This window comes from Erpetoichthys calabaricus, chromosome 2 (assembly GCF_900747795.2).
Source record: "Erpetoichthys calabaricus chromosome 2, fErpCal1.3, whole genome shotgun sequence".
In the NCBI taxonomy this organism is placed as follows: Eukaryota; Metazoa; Chordata; class Cladistia; order Polypteriformes; family Polypteridae; genus Erpetoichthys; species Erpetoichthys calabaricus.
In genome coordinates, this window is record NC_041395.2 from 152,767,478 (window position 1) to 152,785,976 (window position 18,499).

The 18,499-nt window shown below is 39.6% G+C and overlaps 1 protein-coding gene across 14 annotated transcripts in view; it reads right to left on the minus strand.

Annotated features, from left to right (window-relative positions):
• The window catches only part of trip12 (thyroid hormone receptor interactor 12), a 328,355-nt gene that overhangs the window by 44,181 nt on the left and 265,675 nt on the right, over positions 1–18,499 (minus strand). For all 14 annotated transcript variants that reach the window (XM_051923009.1, XM_028794650.2, XM_028794649.2 and 11 more), the window contains 2 exons: positions 2,011–2,111; positions 1,374–1,548 (listed from right to left, as the gene is read on the minus strand). In XM_051923009.1, coding sequence (XP_051778969.1) covers positions 1,374–1,548; positions 2,011–2,111 — 276 coding nt within the window. The remainder of the gene's footprint in view (positions 1–1,373; positions 1,549–2,010; positions 2,112–18,499) is intronic.

The window sequence follows — 18,499 nt, forward strand, 5'->3', positions numbered from 1 at the left end:
TACGTTTTCCACATAAACATCTTCAAGTGTGTGTCTTAATCCATAAGTTTTAATGTATGTCTTCATTTAACCTTTTACTGCTTCACTGTTTTATCAAGCAGTTGAATTCACATTACTGAAAATATCTGAAATGGTACATGTGCTGCGTGCAAATAATGAATTATTCCTCATTTATTTTGAATGGCTGCATCTGTAGATGGGTGCAAGAGTGGCTCAAACAAAGGACGGTAAGGGTTATGGTGTGAAGAACTGTACCAGAATTAGGTGATGTTCAAGAGCTATCCACAGCTCCTTTAAAAATATATAAATTAACTGGATAGGAATAAAAATAAGAAGTTAGTTAGTTTTGCAGATGATGCCTCAGGTAGAATGGCAGATTATCTATAATCAGTTGAATCTTTACAGAGGGACTTTGTCACAATACAGGATTGAACAGATTTGTGGCAGAAGAAATTTAATGCAAGGCAATATAATAAAGAAATAAAAGGTAAAATGTTATGACTTTTATACACAATGGGAGGTCTGAAGCTTGAAGGTGTCACCTAAAAGAAGGACCTAGGAGTCTTCATGGACTTGTCAATATCTACAGCTTGGAAGGACAAAGGCCATTAAGAAGGCTAACAGAATGTCAGGTTACATAGCAGGATGTGTACAGGGAAAATCAAAGGAGGTTATGCTAAAGCTATATAAAGTACAATATTGGTAAAAAGGCTACAAAAAAGAAAAAAAAGTTACAAAGAAATACTGAAGGAGTTCAAACTTTTCCACTTAAGCAAACAAAGGCTTGGAGTTGACAAGACTAAAATTTTTAAATTTATGAAAAGGATTAGTACAGTGGATCCAGGATGTTAAATTAAAATGAGATATTCAATAAGAACATTGGGATACAGATTGAAACTGGTTAAGGGCAAACATCATAGATTTTTCATACAATTTTCATACATATGAGAAAGTTAGCATAGCCAACCTAGACACATTAGTGCAACAGAGGACCTGCAGAACTCAACAATGTTATTTTGAGAAATAACATGGATAAGACTGATGAGCTTTGTTAAGTAGAATGGCCCGTTCTTGTCAAAATAATGTTCTAATTAGAGTAAAAAACATATTTGACGGGATGTATTTAAATGTATTTTAGTAGGTCATAAAAATGCAGAGCTTTACACATTTTCATTTAATACTGACATGTCCTAAAACAATTTTATGGACAAGTTTATGGATGTATCATTTTGCAATACACTGCTTGTAGTCACCCTGAATAAAACATTAAATAGGATATCCAGTAGTTTATGAATTATCACTACACAGATAAACGTAAAAAGTGTACTTCAAAGATAATAGCTTTCTCATAGATTTAAGCAGACTTTTCATACCTGTTATTTGATACTGAATCTTTTGGAGGAACCCGTGCGATGCCACTGACTCCAGCTGTACGTGCAGGTTCTGAATTGGTGCTATTTGTTTGGGTGCTTAATTTCCCCCAAGTTTTTGGATTCAGACTTGCCAGGAACGAGGACTTGGGAGACTGTGTTGTTGTAGGACTCTTAGCTGTAAATTACAAAATGAAAAAAAAAAAAAAAAAAAAGCTACTAGATGAGAATTAGGTACACACAACACTATAAACAGTTGTGCTAAGAGTTGTTAAATGTCTCTGTACTCATGTAATACAGTGATTTTTGGAAAACTTGTTAATGAATAAAACAGTACAGTAAAAAATTACAGGACAAAATCATAAAAGTTTCTCCATCTTCATAACAAGACTGTCTAAACATTTGTAAAAAAGATACTTGCAAATGTATCTGTCATAGTCTATCACTTCCGAGTTCAGGGATAACTTACCGTGTGATATTAAATATATTTCAATCATTTTATTCTAAAAATATTGCAAACACTATAAAATTAAATATTTTAGATTGACAATATTCACATATTTAATTGTTATCATCAATTACATTTTTAGCTGTCAACTGTAAGCTAATGTTCTAAATAAGTTGTGAGAAGGTGAAATACCTTGATTGTCAACTTTCTCATCATCTCTTGGAGGCGAATATTTTGGCCTTCGAGGCCCTCGCTTTGGCATTCTTTTTCTTTTTAAGACATCGCTAAGTCGACTAGAAGAAACAGAAAAGTTTACTTTTCAAATATTATACTGTCAAGCTAAACTTTAGTTATGACAATTTCTTTTTAAACTGATATATCATTTGACATATGCAAAATAAATCTGATGCTTGAATTAAAAAATATTTTGTTATTATAAAAATAAACCAAAGAAAACGGACATCGTTGAATGGTAATCAAACAGACTATAATAACCTGAAAACACCCTACTTTATCTTTTCTACATGTCCTTTATTAGAATGTGAAATAACTGCTGAGAGCTAGACAAAAAATGGTTAACTGCAACAATCCAAATAACTACAAAGACATGACTAATATGCAAGTATAGTTCACAAGAAACAATGGGCATAAAGTATAATACTCTGCCAAGATTTCTTTTAGACTTGCAATACCGGTGCTGGTATGAAAAGGGCAGAGCAGGCTCTTCTTCCTTAGGAGATCGAGTTCCTTTAATGTGGGTAGTGGTATCCTTCACATCTTCTATAACTCTGTGATGACCAGTGCAATTTTCTCAATTGTGGCGTGCTAGGCTGGTAACATCACTTCAAGAGTGTAATTAAAAGGGCGAGCTCAGTTACAGGATGCACGCTGGACCCTCTGGAGGTCACATTGAAGAGAATTAAAACAAAAATGAGCACCCATTATGAAAAACGCTGCACATCCTCTCTCTGACACATTAACACATTACTGTCAGCCAACAACATATACAGCAAAATTATGCATTATGTCTACATAATGCATCAAACGGACTGTGACATACAAGTCAGAACTTTCCTTTCTTTTGAAATTTCTTGCTTTATAGTTATTCCAGTGTGTGTTCAGATGAATTGTGTGTGTATATGTATTTATCTATTTGAATAGGTTCTGTAAAAAGCCAAATTTCTCCCTTGGGACAAATTAAGTTCTATCTATCTGGTATTATAAAAGCATATGATGAATTAAGTTGAGATACCTGACAGAGTTCATTTAAAGTGAAACACAAAGGATGAACTTTATTCCATGGTTTGAATGACAAAGCTACCAAGGAAGATGCATTGTGCCACATCCTAAATCTACTGAAACATAAAACTGAAAGGATGACCTGACTCTGTGCTCCAAATAAATTCTAACACCATTTAAGCTATTAAGGTCACACTCTGCAAAGTGACCTACAATGACTATAATTAACTTACAAGTAACACTGGCACCTGGAGAGCCTGACAACTATCCCACAAAGTTAGGCTGACAGCGAGTTCCACATTTCATTAAAAGGGAAAAAGGGCCCCTTAATTTTGCAAACAACACATATAAAGAAAACCAATATGTGAAGCATTTGCTAAAATTTGAATGTACAGTATATACATTTCAATAAACAGTCAGTTCTCATATACTAATTTTTTTAAGAGTTTAATTTAATATATATATATATATATATATAAGTGCAATGTGATATCAGATGCCAAATAACCCTTAAGATTCTACAACTAATCAAATTCTGTTGGTGGTCAAGTCAGCTCAAGAAAAACAAAGGTTAATGTTTTTCTGAACATTTAAAACAACCTTTAGAATAAATGATTGTGGCACCAGAAAAATAAGCCCATTCAGTCATATCAGTTTTCAGAATTGGCTAGAGTTCTTTGATACTAATCGAATACGAATACATGTGAGCATACATAAATAAATGTGTAATGAAATGTTGGTCACTTATTTCTTAAAGGATTTAATCATTTCTTTATTTATTTCAGTGACACCCAAGCAACAAGAAATATGCCATGCCAGGTGTATATGATTGTAAAAAAAGTTGGCCGGAATTTCCTTGCAAATTAGGTACTTTTAATCAAGCAGCCATGAATTCATCAATCTCTCAAGAATCTGCATCTGAATTGCCTGCCTATAAATGTTGCACTTGATGGCCAAAGATTTACTAGAACTCCAGTGATTCAACAATTAAAAAACAGTACTTGCTAGAGCCCATTCTGTTGACTTTGACAGGTGACAATGACAGTTTTTATTTCAAGGGGTATCACGTTACATTCAGTGTTGCTGAAATAAATCTATACTTACATTAAAAAAAGGCAAAAAACATTTCACAATGCATTATTCAAGCTCACATATCATTGTGTTTTTATTTATGTATTATCACATTTCGCAAAATGTTTATTTGCACTATTTACATATTTATTTATTTGCAAAATGTATCTCCTTATGTAAAGTTCAATTTGCTTTTGTTATGACTATAAACACCATTTCAGGGTACTCACACTGGTCCACTTTTATCACAGAGAAAACTTTTGACCAGCAGTGGTTGATATCTGTGTGTGTGTGTGTGTGTGTGTGTATGTATGCATATTATGCAATTAATTTCGCCCATTTAACGCATTCAGGGCCAGCAATGAGGCAAACACCTCAGATGGTGCTTTGGTCAGGGCAACATTTCATTTTCATGTTTTTTTTTTTTTTTTTTAACATTAAAAAACAATAATACTGTAATGATCAGGCTGAAGATGCACAGGGCCACGTGACTGGTCAGCTACTGTTCTATGTGATAAATCACAATAAATTGCATACATTTATGCAGTTTTTAAATCGATTCTCAGCCCTAATTGAAACTTCATGCTAAAATCATTTAAATTATTTTTTCTCTCATCACGCACCATTCTATACCCCAGAAACCAGACCCTTTGCTATGACAGTTGAATTCTGACTCGGGTGCAACTTATTGTGTCACTCAACATTGATATGTTTCTGCACCTTGTTTGGAGTCCACTTGTGGTAAAATTAATTGATTGGACATGATTAGTAAAGGAACACACATCTATTAAAGACCCGACACCTTAAAATGTGTATCATGTCAAAAACCAGGCCATCAATGGCCTGCAGATGGTAGAGACATGATTTGTGCTGAGGCTACAAAAAAAATTCTACAGCATTGCAGGTTCCCAAAAATACAGTGACCTCCATTATTCTTAAATGGAAGAAGCCTGGAACAACCACAGCTTTTCCTATAACTGGCTGCCTGGCCTTGGTAAAAGAAGATGGTCACTCAGGCTGAGATTCAGATTACCTCTGTGGAAACTGGAGAAGCTTCCAGAAGTAGAACCATCTCTGAAACACTCCACCAAATTTGGGTTTATGGCAGAGTGTGCAGACAGAAGCCTCTCCACATTATATAGTATATATATATACACACATAAATGTACAACCCCAATTCCAATGAAGTTGGGACGATGTGTAAAACATAAATAAAACCAGAATACAATGATTTGCAAATCCTTTTCAACCTATATTCGATCGAATGTTCAAACTGATAAACTTTGTTGTTTTGCAAATCTTCACTCATTTTGAATTTGATGCCTGCAACACAAGCTTGGCACACCTATCCTTGGCCAGTTTTGCCCATTCCTCTTTGCAGCACCTCTCAAGCTCCATCAGGTTGGATGGGAAGCGTCTGTGCACAGCCATTTTAAGATCTCTCCAGGGATGTTCAATCGGAATCAAGTCTGGGCTCTGGCTGGGCCACTCAAGGACATTCACAGAGTTGTCCTGAAGCCACTCCTTTAATATCTTGGCTGTGTGCTTAGGGTCGTTGTCCTTCTGAAAGATGAACCGTCGCCCCAGTCTGAGGTCAAGAGCACTCTGGAGAAGGTTTTCATTCAGGATGTCTCTGTACATTGCTGCAGTCATCTTTCCCTTTATCCTGACAAGTCTCCCAGTCCCTGACGCTGAAAAACATCCCCACAGCATGATGCTGCCACCACGCTTCACTGTAGGGATGGTATTGGCCTGGTGATGAACGGTACTTCTGGAAGGTTCTCCTCTCTCCACAGAGAACCTCTGGAGCTCTGACAGAGTGACCATCGGGTTCTTGGTCACACCTCCCTGACTAAGGCCCTTCTCCCCCGATCGCTCAGCTTAGATGGCCAGCCAGCTCTAGGAAGAGTCCTGGTACAGACAATTTCTTTGACTTCATGCTTGGTTTGTGCTCTGACATGAACTGTCAACTGTGGGACCTTATATAGACAGGTGTGTGCCTTTCCAAATCATGTCCAATCAACTGAATTTACCACAGGTGGACTCCAGTTAAGCTGCAGAAATATCTCAGGGATGATCAGGAGAAACAGGATGCACCTGAGCTCAATTTTGAGCTTCATGGTAACGGCTATGAATACTTATGTACATGTGCTTTCTCAGTTTTTTTATTTTTAATAACTTTGCAAAAACCTCAAGTAAACTTTTTTCACGTTTTATTATGGGGTGTTGTGTGTAGAATTCTGAGGAAAAAAATGAATTGAATCCATTTTGGAATAAGGCTGTAACATAACAAAATGTGGAAAAAGTGATGTGCATACATACATACATACACATATGGAAGAGGTGGTCTGTGATACGGTTTGCATATTTGCAGCTGGAGATCCACAAAGGGAGAAAAAAAATGAATCACGTATCATAAAGTAGTTTTTATTCCTGAGCTTTCAACCCCTACCAGGGGTCTTCATCAGAGGATAATGCTTAGACTTACAAGAATCAAAGGCAATATATAGCAACACATTAAGTGGTGGGGGGGGGGGAGTGGGGGTTGACTAAGTCAGTATGATCAGGGGGAGGGGGTTTGTATAGTTTATTTATTAAGTGGAAGTTGAAGAAACTCGAATTTTTATTCAAACACCGCAAACAAACATTTATCTTTTAAAACTGTTTCAAACATGCTCCTTGAAAGAGTTTACACCTCCGCTTGTCATTTAAAAGCAACCAAGGATCTCTTCTTCTTCGGAGGAATACATGCCAGGAGCACCAGAAGTCAGAGAGAGAGAGAGAAGCAGAAAATCAATTTATAACCACAGAGAGAAGTCGGCACAGGCTTTTTGACAAGGCGGAGTAGCGCGCGGGAGGTAGATTACGCGACAGAGCCGGCCAGAAGGAAAAGGAGAAATGTGAAGGTAGTCTGTTTAAGTTTCCTAGGGGTTTCCTAGGGCTTTTTCCAGGGGCGTCTGTATCTTTTTGGGGGTAGGATTAGCTTCGCAGCTCACACCCCCTCCCTCAGCTTTATTCACGTTTCCGTGAATCAAGCGATTCTCCAGACCCGGTTCAAAGAGACGTGACAACACGTCAGCATTTATGTGTTCAGACCCAGGTCGGTGTCTGACTTCAAAACTGTAAGGTTGTAATCCTAAAAACCATCTCATAAGACGGGAGTTTGTATCTTTTTGACGGTATAACCATTGAAGTAGAGCATGATCAGTTACTAATGTGAACTTCCGTCCCCATAAGTAATAGCGTAGTGCCTCTATAGCACTATACTATCGTATAGACGTTTTTGTGTTTCCTGTTCTCGTTGTTGATGCTCTACAGCAATAGAAGAAAGTCTGGAAATTCTTTCTTGTAAGGAAACTATTCGCTCTGCAAAACCCTCCCCAAGAGAGGTTGTTTCATGACCTATCCATTCTTCTCGAACAACATCCAGGATGCCTCTTGGGCGCCTGCCAAATAACAGCTCGAAAGGACTCAAACCAGTGGATGCCTGCGGCGATTCTCGAACAGCGAACAAAACAAAAGGCAGGACAGTGTCCCATGTTGTGGGATCATTATGAGCAACTCTTCTGATTATCTGTTTTAAGGTTTTGTTAAATCGTTCAGTCAAGCCATTAGTTTGTGGATGGTAAACGGTGGTGCACAATTTCTTAATAGCGAACCGTTTACATAATTGTTTCATCACACGAGAAATGAAAGGTGTGCCTTGATCAGTTAAAATTTCCTTAGGAATGCCAATACGGGTGAACATCACAGAGAGAGCCTTGGCTATAGACGAGGAGTTTGCCTTTTTCAAAGCAGTTACTTCTGGATATCGCGTTGCATAATCAACTAACACCAGCAAATACTGGAAACCATTTTTAGTTTTCGGCAAAGGTCCAACAATATCTAAACCCACCCTCTGAAAGGGGACATCCAAAATAGGCATAGGGCAAAGGGGAGCCCTAGGAGGCTTATGAGCAGAGACGATTTGGCAGTCAGGGCATGAAGTGCAGAACCGTTCAACATCTTTTCCCATATTTAGCCAATAAAACCGTTTCGATAATCGCTCTCTTGTTTTATCAGACCCCAGGTGTCAAAAAGCGCGCACCTGTTTTTGCGTTTTAGGATGTGGGTAAGCAAGCACCTCCTCTATTTTCCTTAGTTGTGGACGAAGTAAACCCCTGCCCATCGAGTAACCTAGATAATGAGTCTCAGACATACCTAGTTTACATTTCTTAGGGTTAGCAGTTAATCCAGCTTGTTTCAGGCTATCAAGTACAGCTTGTAGGCGTTGTAAATGTGAATGCCAATCATTGCTGAAAATAACCACATCATCAAGATACGCCCCAGAATATTCAGAATGTGGGCGTAGTATTTGATCCATCATTCGCTGAAAAGTTAAAGGGGCTCCATGAAGACCAAACGGGAGTCTTGTAAATTCATAAAGTCCATCAGGAGTCGTAAATGCTGTTTTCTCACAACTATTAGCCTCAAGAGGCACCTGCCAATAACCTTTTGTGAGGTCTAGTGTGGAAATATAGGTCACCTGACCCAGTTTTTCCAAGAGCTCGTCCACCCGGGGCATTGGGTAAGCATCGAATTTAGACACCTTATTCAAGCGCCTAAAATCAATACAAAAACGAACCGAACCGTCCGGCTTGGGAACTAACACGACTGGAGAGCACCAGTCACTTTTGCTTTCACGAATCACACCTAGTTCCAGCATCTTCTTGACTTCTTCGCGCACAATATTCCTTCGTGCTTCTGGAATTCGAAATGGACGCATCTGCACCCGAACAGCGGCTTCAGTTGTGATTTTATGTTCTGCTAAATTAGTGACGTCTGGTAATTCCGAAAAAACATCAGTGTTCTGTTCAATTAAGTTTAATAATTCTGTCTTTTGTGGGTCAGTCAAATCATTGCCAATGACAACATCAGTCTGAGAAACAGCAGTCAAGGTATTGTAAACCTGTTGTCTGTCGTGCCATTTCTTTAAGAGATTAATGTGCAAAATTTGAAATGGTTTTCGTCGACCAGGAATTCTAACCTTATAATTTACTGGTCCCATACGCTCTTCGATAACTGCTGGGCCTTGCCATTTAGCTAGGAATTTATGTGGGTCTGACGGTATTAATACTAAAACGCGATCACCTGGTTTGAATTCACGAAGCTGACTGCGTCTATCGTATAGACGTTTTTGTGTTTCCTGTTCTCGTTGTTGATGCTCTACAGCAATAGAAGAAAGTCTGGAAATTCTTTCTTGTAAGGAAACTATTCGCTCTGCAAAACCCTCCCCAAGAGAGGTTGTTTCATGACCTATCCATTCCTCTCGAACAACATCTAGGATGCCTCTTGGGCGCCTGCCAAACAACAGCTCGAAAGGACTCAAACCAGTGGATGCCTGCGGCGATTCTCGAACAGCGAACAAAACAAAAGGCAGGACAGTGTTCCAAGTTGTGGGATCATTATGAGCAACTCTTCTGATTATCTGTTTTAAGGTTTTGTTAAACCGTTCAGTCAAGCCATTTGTTTGTGGATGGTAAACGGTGGTGCACAATTTCTTAATAGCGAACCGTTTACATAATTGTTTCATCACACGAGAAGTGAAAGGTGTGCCTTGATCAGTTAAAATTTCCTTAGGAATGCCAATACGGGTAAACATCACAGAGAGAGCCTTGGCTACAGACGAGGAGTTTGCCTTTTTTAAAGCAGTTACTTCTGGATATCGCGTTGCATAATCAACTAACACCAGCAAATACTGGAAACCATTTTTAGTTTTCGGCAAAGGTCCAACAATATCTAAACCCACCCTCTGAAAGGGGACATCCAAAATAGGCATAGGGCAAAGGGGAGCCCTAGGAGGCTTATGAGCAGAGACGATTTGGCAGTCAGGGCATGAAGTGCAGAACCGTTCAACATCTTTTCCCATATTTAGCCAATAAAATCGTTTCGATAATCGCTCTCTTGTTTTATCAGACCCCAGGTGTCCTCCCAAGATATGAGAGTGAGCCAGCTGTAAAAGAATTTCCCTATGTGCTTCAGGTACTACTAATTGCTCAATAAAGTCTTCCAATAGATGGTCCGAAATCACCCTGAAAATACAACCATCTTTCACCAGAAAGTGTGGTGTTTTTAGGCTCCCGTTATATCGGTCTTGGTAATAGGAATCACTGGCAGTGTAAGCCTGATTAAATGCATACTCCAACGAGCTATCACCACGTTGCAAGCTCACAAAATCCTGCTGCTCGCTAGAACTCGGTTTGGGTTCTGAGACATTTACAATTTGAGAGGATGTGCAAGGGTCTTGGTCTTGACAATTTGAGAAATTCTCCAGGGAGTTTTCCTCTGACTCACTAGAGAGATCTGGTTCAATATCTAAATTGGGACCTAAATTGTTCCCTACTGCCACCAGTTTCCCGTCTCCCTCCCCCCGAATGGGTTTAACAGGTGAGTCGATTAGTGACTGTCGTTCAGCCATCAATATAGGAAAAAGAGCATTCCTTCTGCCTATCAGCAAAGGCCAAGGGGATGAATCAGAAATAGCAGACCACACTTTAAAGTGACGACTCTTATAAGTTACAGGAAGAAATAATGTCTCATAGTTCTTAACATCTCCATGTACACAGCGTATGTTAACAGTCTCGGTATTACTATGGTAACTGTCGTCAAGACAGTCGCGTCTGACAACACAAAGGTCACTGCCTGAGTCCAAAAAACGCCGTCACCTGTCGGCCCCCGAACTTTATAGTGAAAAATAAGCCATCTTTGTTTTTCGACGGATCCGGGATATTCGAGCAACAAACCTCTGCCACGCCAATTTCCATTGAACGGGCTGGAGACAGACGACAATCTCTCACTAAATGACCAGGCTGGTCACACCGGAAACATCTTCGCTCGCCGGCACCGAATCGATGACGTCCACGACCACGACCTCTGTCTCCGGTAGCAGGCATCTCATTTGTGGTAGCAGCAACTGCATTTCCTGGTGGTCTAGCCGACGACATCTGAAGATCAGTTGTTGAAGGATGACGAGGTACACGATCAAGTTGACGAGGATACTTTGGGCGTTCCCTTATAGGTTTCAACACAGGATACTGAGTACCGAAGCTACCGCTTGTTTTGAAAGCGGTCTGGGAGCCTTCTAGACGTTGTGAAATAATATCTAGAGATTCAAGATTGTGACGAAGAAATTCATCTCGGATGGGTGCAGGTATTCCAAACAGCAGTACGTTCATAACAACTTTTTCAACGATGCGCTCAACTTTATCTCCCTCAAACCAGCATTGCACTTTAAGAATCAAATCTTGTATCTGAGCACGAACAGATCTGTCCATATCCAACCTCCAGTTGTAAAGTGCAAAACCTTTTGACAAAAACGTCGTGGCTTTCTTCAATACAAGCTGATCTTTCAAAAAATCATAAATTGCCAAATTTGTCGGTAGGTATATTTCGTAATGAAAGTAGTGCATCACCAGACAAAAACTGGGTGACGATAACAGCCCAATGACGTTTGTCCCATCCTAACACAGTCGCCACTTGTTCAAAAGCCAAAAGAAATAGCTCTGGGTCATCAGATGGGCCCATCTTCGACAGGACATTCTTAGCATTGTCCGGAAGTGGAGGGAGAGGAAGCACACGTCTAGTAACTTGCGCAGGTGCTGGTACTGGTGGAGGCGGAACATACTGTTGAGGGATTGGAGAGGCTCCTCGAGGCTGAATATATTGTTGGCTGTCTCTTCGTCTGACAGACGGAGGCCGGAGACTAGACGTAGGACGTTCGTAATGCAAATTATCTTCTGAATCATATGGGATAGGAACATTCTGGGCGACTTGGAAAAGGGATTCGGCTTCTGCTTGTGCTAAAGCATCCATCTGTGCAACCACTCCTGGTACCACTTGTCACGCTTGGGTTACAAGATTGCACAGAAGACCAGTGGAAGTTGAAGAAACTCGAATTTTTATTCAAACACCGCAAACAAACATTTATCTTTTAAAACTGTTTCAAACATGCTCCTTGAAAGAGTTTACACCTCCGCTTGTCATTTAAAAGCAACCAAGGATCTCTTCTTCTTCGGAGGAATACATGCCAGGAGCACCAGAAGTCAGAGAGAGAGAGAGAGAGAAGCAGAAAATCAATTTATAACCACAGAGAGAAGTCGGCACAGGCTTTTTGACAAGGCGGAGTAGTGCGCGGGAGGTAGATTACGCGACAGAGCCGGCCAGAAGGAAAAGGAGAAATGTGAAGGTAGTCTGTTTAAGTTTCCTAGGGCTTTTTCCAGGGGCGTCTGTATCTTTTTGGGGGTAGGATTAGCTTCGCAGCTCACAATATATACACACACACACAGTCATCCCTCACCTATCGCAGGGGTTACGTTCCAGAGCCCCCGGCGATAGGTGAAAATCCGCAAAGTAGCGACCTTATATTTATTTTATTATTTCTATATATTTTAAGGCTTTATAAACCCTTCCCACACTCTTATAAACTTTACCGCCTTATTACGTCCACTTACAACTCGTTTTGCACCCTTGTTAAAGGATACTGCGGCCGTAGATCTTATATTCTTTTCCTCCTTTGTAAATAAAACATATCCAAACCTTTTACCTTTTCGGCAATCATTAGCATTTTCCGTTGGCACTTGGGCACGGCCCCTGAAGCAGGAGCAGATCGTTTTGGAGCCATAATGAAGGGCTTGACTATGCACAAAGATAAACACAAAAGAGCACAAAAGTTAACTCTTTACACAGCGAAACACATTGATGCTGAATGAGTGAGATAAGACTTCCTGGTTAACGCAGCGGAATCAAATTTGGCACACCGTCACTGAGCCAATTGGCACACAGGAACGTAACCGCATGCTCTGATTGGGAAGCTTCTCAGCCATCTGCCAATAGCGTCCCTTGTATGAAGTCAACTGGGCAAGCCAACTGAGGAAGCAAGTACCAGAAGTAAGTAGACACATTGTCCGCAGAAACCCACGTTATATATTTAGATATGCCTACATATAAAATCCGCGAAAGTCGAAGTGCAATCTAGCAAGGGATATATATATATATATATATATATTTTATATATATATATATATACATACATATACACACACACACACACACACACACACACACACACACATATACAGTGGGTATAGAAAAGAAACACCCCCTTTACAGCAGTATTTCCCAAACTCGGTCCTAAGGACCCCATGTGGCTGAAGGTTTTTGTTCCAACCAGCTTGTTTTTAATTGAACTCCTGGGTTCTAATTGTTTGATTAATCCATTATTTACTAATTAGTAGGTCTGACTCTAAAGTACTTGCAGCCCTTGATTATTCAGTGTTGTTTGCCTGGGTGTCTGATCTGCTCATTTTAAATTGTCATTATTAAGATACAACGAAGGGGGGGAAAACTGCACAAAGAAAGGGCAAAGTATAATGAAATCAACAAAAGAAATTTAAGCATTTAAATCTATAGCAAAAGCAGAAATATTTATAAATGTCATATAAATGTAAAAATCATGCTGCTATGCTTTTCTGAATGTTGAAGAAAAAAATACCAGCTAATTAAACGAGATCAGTGTTATCAGGTGTTGTCACTAATTAGGAATGTGGTTGGAACAAAAACCTGCAGCCACAGGGGGTCCCCAGAACCAAGTTTGGGAAATACTGCTTGAGACCACTAGTGCAGAGTTTTGTCAATCAGTATAGTTTATCCTTGATTTATGGTGCGTTGTTCAGACCCTGGATGTCCAGCTCATGCCTCTGAGTGATGTCCCTGCGATGTTACAAGGTCTGGTATCGATCATCTTATCAGATAAGCCAATGAAGACACAATCCAAAGGGAAACTCAGTGAAAAAGAGGTTGATTATTAAGAGTGTCTGGCAGAGGCTTGCTAAGCCAGGATTATGGTTCCAGCATAGCAAAATGGAGAATGCCAGACTGTCCTACACTGCTGCCCAGTTTGCTGCCAGTCATTTTGTTTTGAAAGGAACACCATGAAACTTTCTTGTAAACATGTGGCTGATTCATTCACCATTATACACTTAATGCAGATGTCCATACGTAGTATTCATGTTGTTTTTGCACAGAAAAAGTGTATTTTGAAAGGAGTTTACTATGTACTCACTATGCAACACATTCCATTTCCCTAATGTATGTTAAGTCTATCCACCAACACATCAGTTATCCATTCTTAACTCATGTGCTTATCATAATATATATTCATTTACACAGATACTGTGCACATATACAAAAGAACCCCCACATCCGATAATTCCAGAAATTAACAATCACCACACAACATGTACGGTGCACAGTGAAAACCCAGTCTTGGCAGGGAGCGTTGCAGGGGTGTGCCTCTGTGTTCGACAACATTTTCTACTCATTGACGCATCCACATTCATTGCCAAGTTACTGCAGTGTTGTGAGCACAAGTTTTCATTTTCCTTAATAATGGCCCCAAAGTACATTTACAGATGCTGGCACTTCTTCAAAGCCAAAGAGAAGTCACTAAGTGCTTCCCATCAGAAAAACAATGAAGAATGGAGAAGCCGGTGAGTACCACAATAGACTTAAGATATTTTTAAGAAATAATGGTAAAGTGTAATGTAAAAATTTGTTAAACTGTGTGTGTGTGCCAGATTTTTTTTTTTTAATCACTGCTAGCTACATCATCCCTTGAGGGTTACATTAAAATGCTAGAATCCTGTTCATATGAGAGAGAAAGAATAATAATGTACAATATATTGTATTTTTTAATGTTGATAATTTACTGTGTATAATTTATCAATTAAACTATCATAGGTATGAATGTAAATGAAAAACAATCGATATATAGGGTTCACTACTACTCGTTTTCAAGACAGACATGGGGGCTCCACAGTATACATGTGTACACAACCCCTTTTTAATATGCAGGTAGTGTCCAAACCAGCAGATCACACAAATCCCCACCTAATCATTGGCAGTGTTACAGTATTACAGTTTAATAAATAATTCTGACATATACAAAACAAACATATTAATGATTGCCTGCTAATACCTCCCAGTGATGAATTCAAACACCACATTAACACTGCATAAAAAAATCATTACATTCTGCTTTCTGGTGGATACAAGAATATATTGTTAAATAAAGCAAACCCAAATAGCATTTGCATTGTCAACTGCACAAGAAACTCTGCAGCATATTGGAAAATTAAAGTGATACTGTATTGGTAAATTGTAAGATATCATGACATGATATAACATAAGAAAACAACTGTCTATTTAAAAAAAAAAGTTAATTGAGGACTTGAGGTTGCTGGCAGAGGATTTGTAGTTCATAAGGGAAAGGAAAGATGGGTAAATAATTTTCAGAAAGATCAACTAGTTTATATACTGATCATATGTTACGGGTGCACAGTAGTGCAGTACCTTTAAAACTACAGTATACCCCTTCAAGACGTTACCCAACTATCATTTATGTAAACTAGTATTGGCATTTATAAATACACAAAATACAATGCAGGGATTTAATTTTAATGTGTGAGGGACAAGGGGATACACCCATTTTAATGACAAATGGGGGAAATGTTATAATCGAGGGGATTTTGGCGAAGGGTATACAAAGGATGATAATCAACATGGACTACCTAATTTATCTTACCATATGCCCATCCCAAATTAATTGTCATTTTCTCTCAGTAACTAATAAACAACACTTTGCAAGTTACTACAGCTGTACTGCTGTAGTTGTAAATTCCAAGATAATTTAGGATATTTAAGTTTAAACAAACTTTTCAAACGTTTTGTAAGAACATACTTTTAAAATCTGGTTCATCAGAGACTCATTCTTTTAGGTTTGTACTCTTTACACTTTAAGATTTATATTTGTATCATTAGCTGTCGAAAAAAAACTCAACAATAACAGATGAGTCAGTTTATTAAAATATCAAATATTAAAAAAAATACTGCAACTTTTCCAAATCCACCTCTCCTTTTATTATTTTAACAATTTGTCCCAACTTTAATTTCCAGTGTGAAATCAAGCTTGTCAGCTTTACATTAACCCGTTAACTTAGAACTCCTGTAAAATACTCCGTTATGCTGTTTCAAAGTATGACAAATCTGTAAAATCTGATCAGACTTTTTTATTGCTTAGTCTGTGTACTAGCCCAGAAGTAGAATATTAACTGGTTTTATTGGTAGACTGCATTACATTCACCAACATACCTTTCAAATATACATTTATATTTGTGGCAGACGACCAGGGACCTTGCCCCACCAGGACGCCTGGAGCAGGGAAGGACCGGGAGAGGGGCATTATATTCCCCTGGATGCAAGGGGGCAGCCCCCCTGGATTCCATCAGGGCCACCAATACAGAGCTGGGAAGCTCATCCCTGTGGGGGTCAATGGCCACAGCCGGGAGGCGCCTGGATGGTTCCAGAGCCATGGACTGCAGCACTTCTGCCACACCAGGAAGTGCTGCCGGACTGGGAACCAGATACTCTGAGTGCTTCCAGGTGCAACGGCATAACTTCCAACCACCTGGAGCACATCCGGGTGTGCCATAAAAGGGGCCACCTCACTCCATTCAAGAGCTGGAGTCAGGTGGAAGTGGACGAAGCTTGCCAGAGAGGAGTTAGAAGCGGCAGGAGTGTGAAAGAGAGAGCAGCATTATTGCTATTTTGTGCACTGTGGTGTAGCCTGTAAATAAACGTGTTGTGTTTTGGGACATTCTGTGTCTGCTTGTCTGTGTCCTGGTCCGAAACTCCACAACATGTACTTTCACTACATTTGTCAAATTTTGGGGATTAAAACCAAATGAATGACACAAATTTAGCATTTGCATAGCAGTGAGGGTATGTTGTTTTGCCTATCCTGCTAACTGGCTTAACACTAGAATTACCAGAGCCTACGAAAAAACTCGTAAATCCGTCCCACCTTAAATCGCGTCTTAAATCCGTTTGCACCTCTCCGCCAGAGTCCTTTGTCATCTAAATGTGCTGATAAACCAAAGCTACTAGCAGCCAGCTATTCCATCCCCCCACCGACTTAGAATGAACTTCTCTCCTAGCTCAAGCCTTGCCTTGATTTGATTACCTGGGATTGAAGTGGAGTTTTACAGTGGAAATAATTCTAGCGTTATTTGGAATACACGCATTTCATGTATGTTCCATTTCTATAGTAGGCTGTGCAAACACATTTTTAAAACAGAAACATTTTTTATATTCTAATAGTAAATGACAAAATGTAGGCATAAACTATATAACGTATGAAGCCTGAAGTCCATATATCAAAGAAACACTTTCACAAAAGGTACAAATAAGAGAACACGTGTGCTTTCATTCAAAAAATTTAAAAAAAAAAAGCTGCGTTAGCATGCCACATTGACACACTTACTACAACCGCCGCGGTGGCGTAATGGTATCAGCTCCTGACTGGGGATCAGAGGGTGGCGAGTTCGATCCCGCACGGCTCCACTTCGAGAAATTAACTGCATTTATTCTTACAATTTTAGAATAACAACATAAATTTGATTTCAGTCTGTAACAGCCGGTGTAACTTATGATACTGGTAAAGGTTAGCTTTTTTTTTTTTTTTTTTTTTTTTTTTTTAAATTCACTTTTCATTCTCGCAGTCGCATTCAGAATCAATCCATACAACCCCATCTGACACAGCTGGTTTCACATAAATAAAAGTGCACTTTTATTCAAGACTATAACCGAAGAATAAAGAAAGCAAGTTACAGTTGGTGGTTGATACGACAGCTTGCGTGGTGCAATGTTAAGAACTGCTGATTTCCGATCCGTGCTATATAAAATCATCACATTCAAATATTAACAGTTCCCACACACCCAAGGTCCGCCATTCCTACATTTACGACATGTGTACTTGTTGCAGTGTACACACCTCTCTGTGCTATGGTTCCTATTACAGTGAATGAGCACCTGACACTGTACTTTCTTCCCTGGGGGAAGCTGAGGTCTTAGAACGGAAGTTTGTTGACGCTGTATCATCTTTTCTTTTTCCATCGCCTTTTCCTATAAGAAGCGACGACGAAGTTCCTCTGCAAGGTGAGCCATGAACACTCTTCTTTTCTCAGCGGACCCCGTGCATGCCTTTTTTCCCCAGCGTGGCGTTGACATCATGGACCAGAAGGCGCGTGCTTGTTCAGTGCGAACAGGAACACGCAGGTGGCCGGTTGCTGTGTTCTACAACATCCTTGACCTAGCAGCGATGAACGCACACGTACTGTATAAGGCATGCACGGGGTCCACTGAGAAAAGAAGAGTGTTCATGGCTCACCTTGCAGAGGAACTTCGTCGTCGCTTCTTATAGGAAAAGGCGATGGAAAAAGAAAAGATGATACAGCGTCAACAAACTTCCGTTCTAAGACCTCAGCTTCCCCCAGGG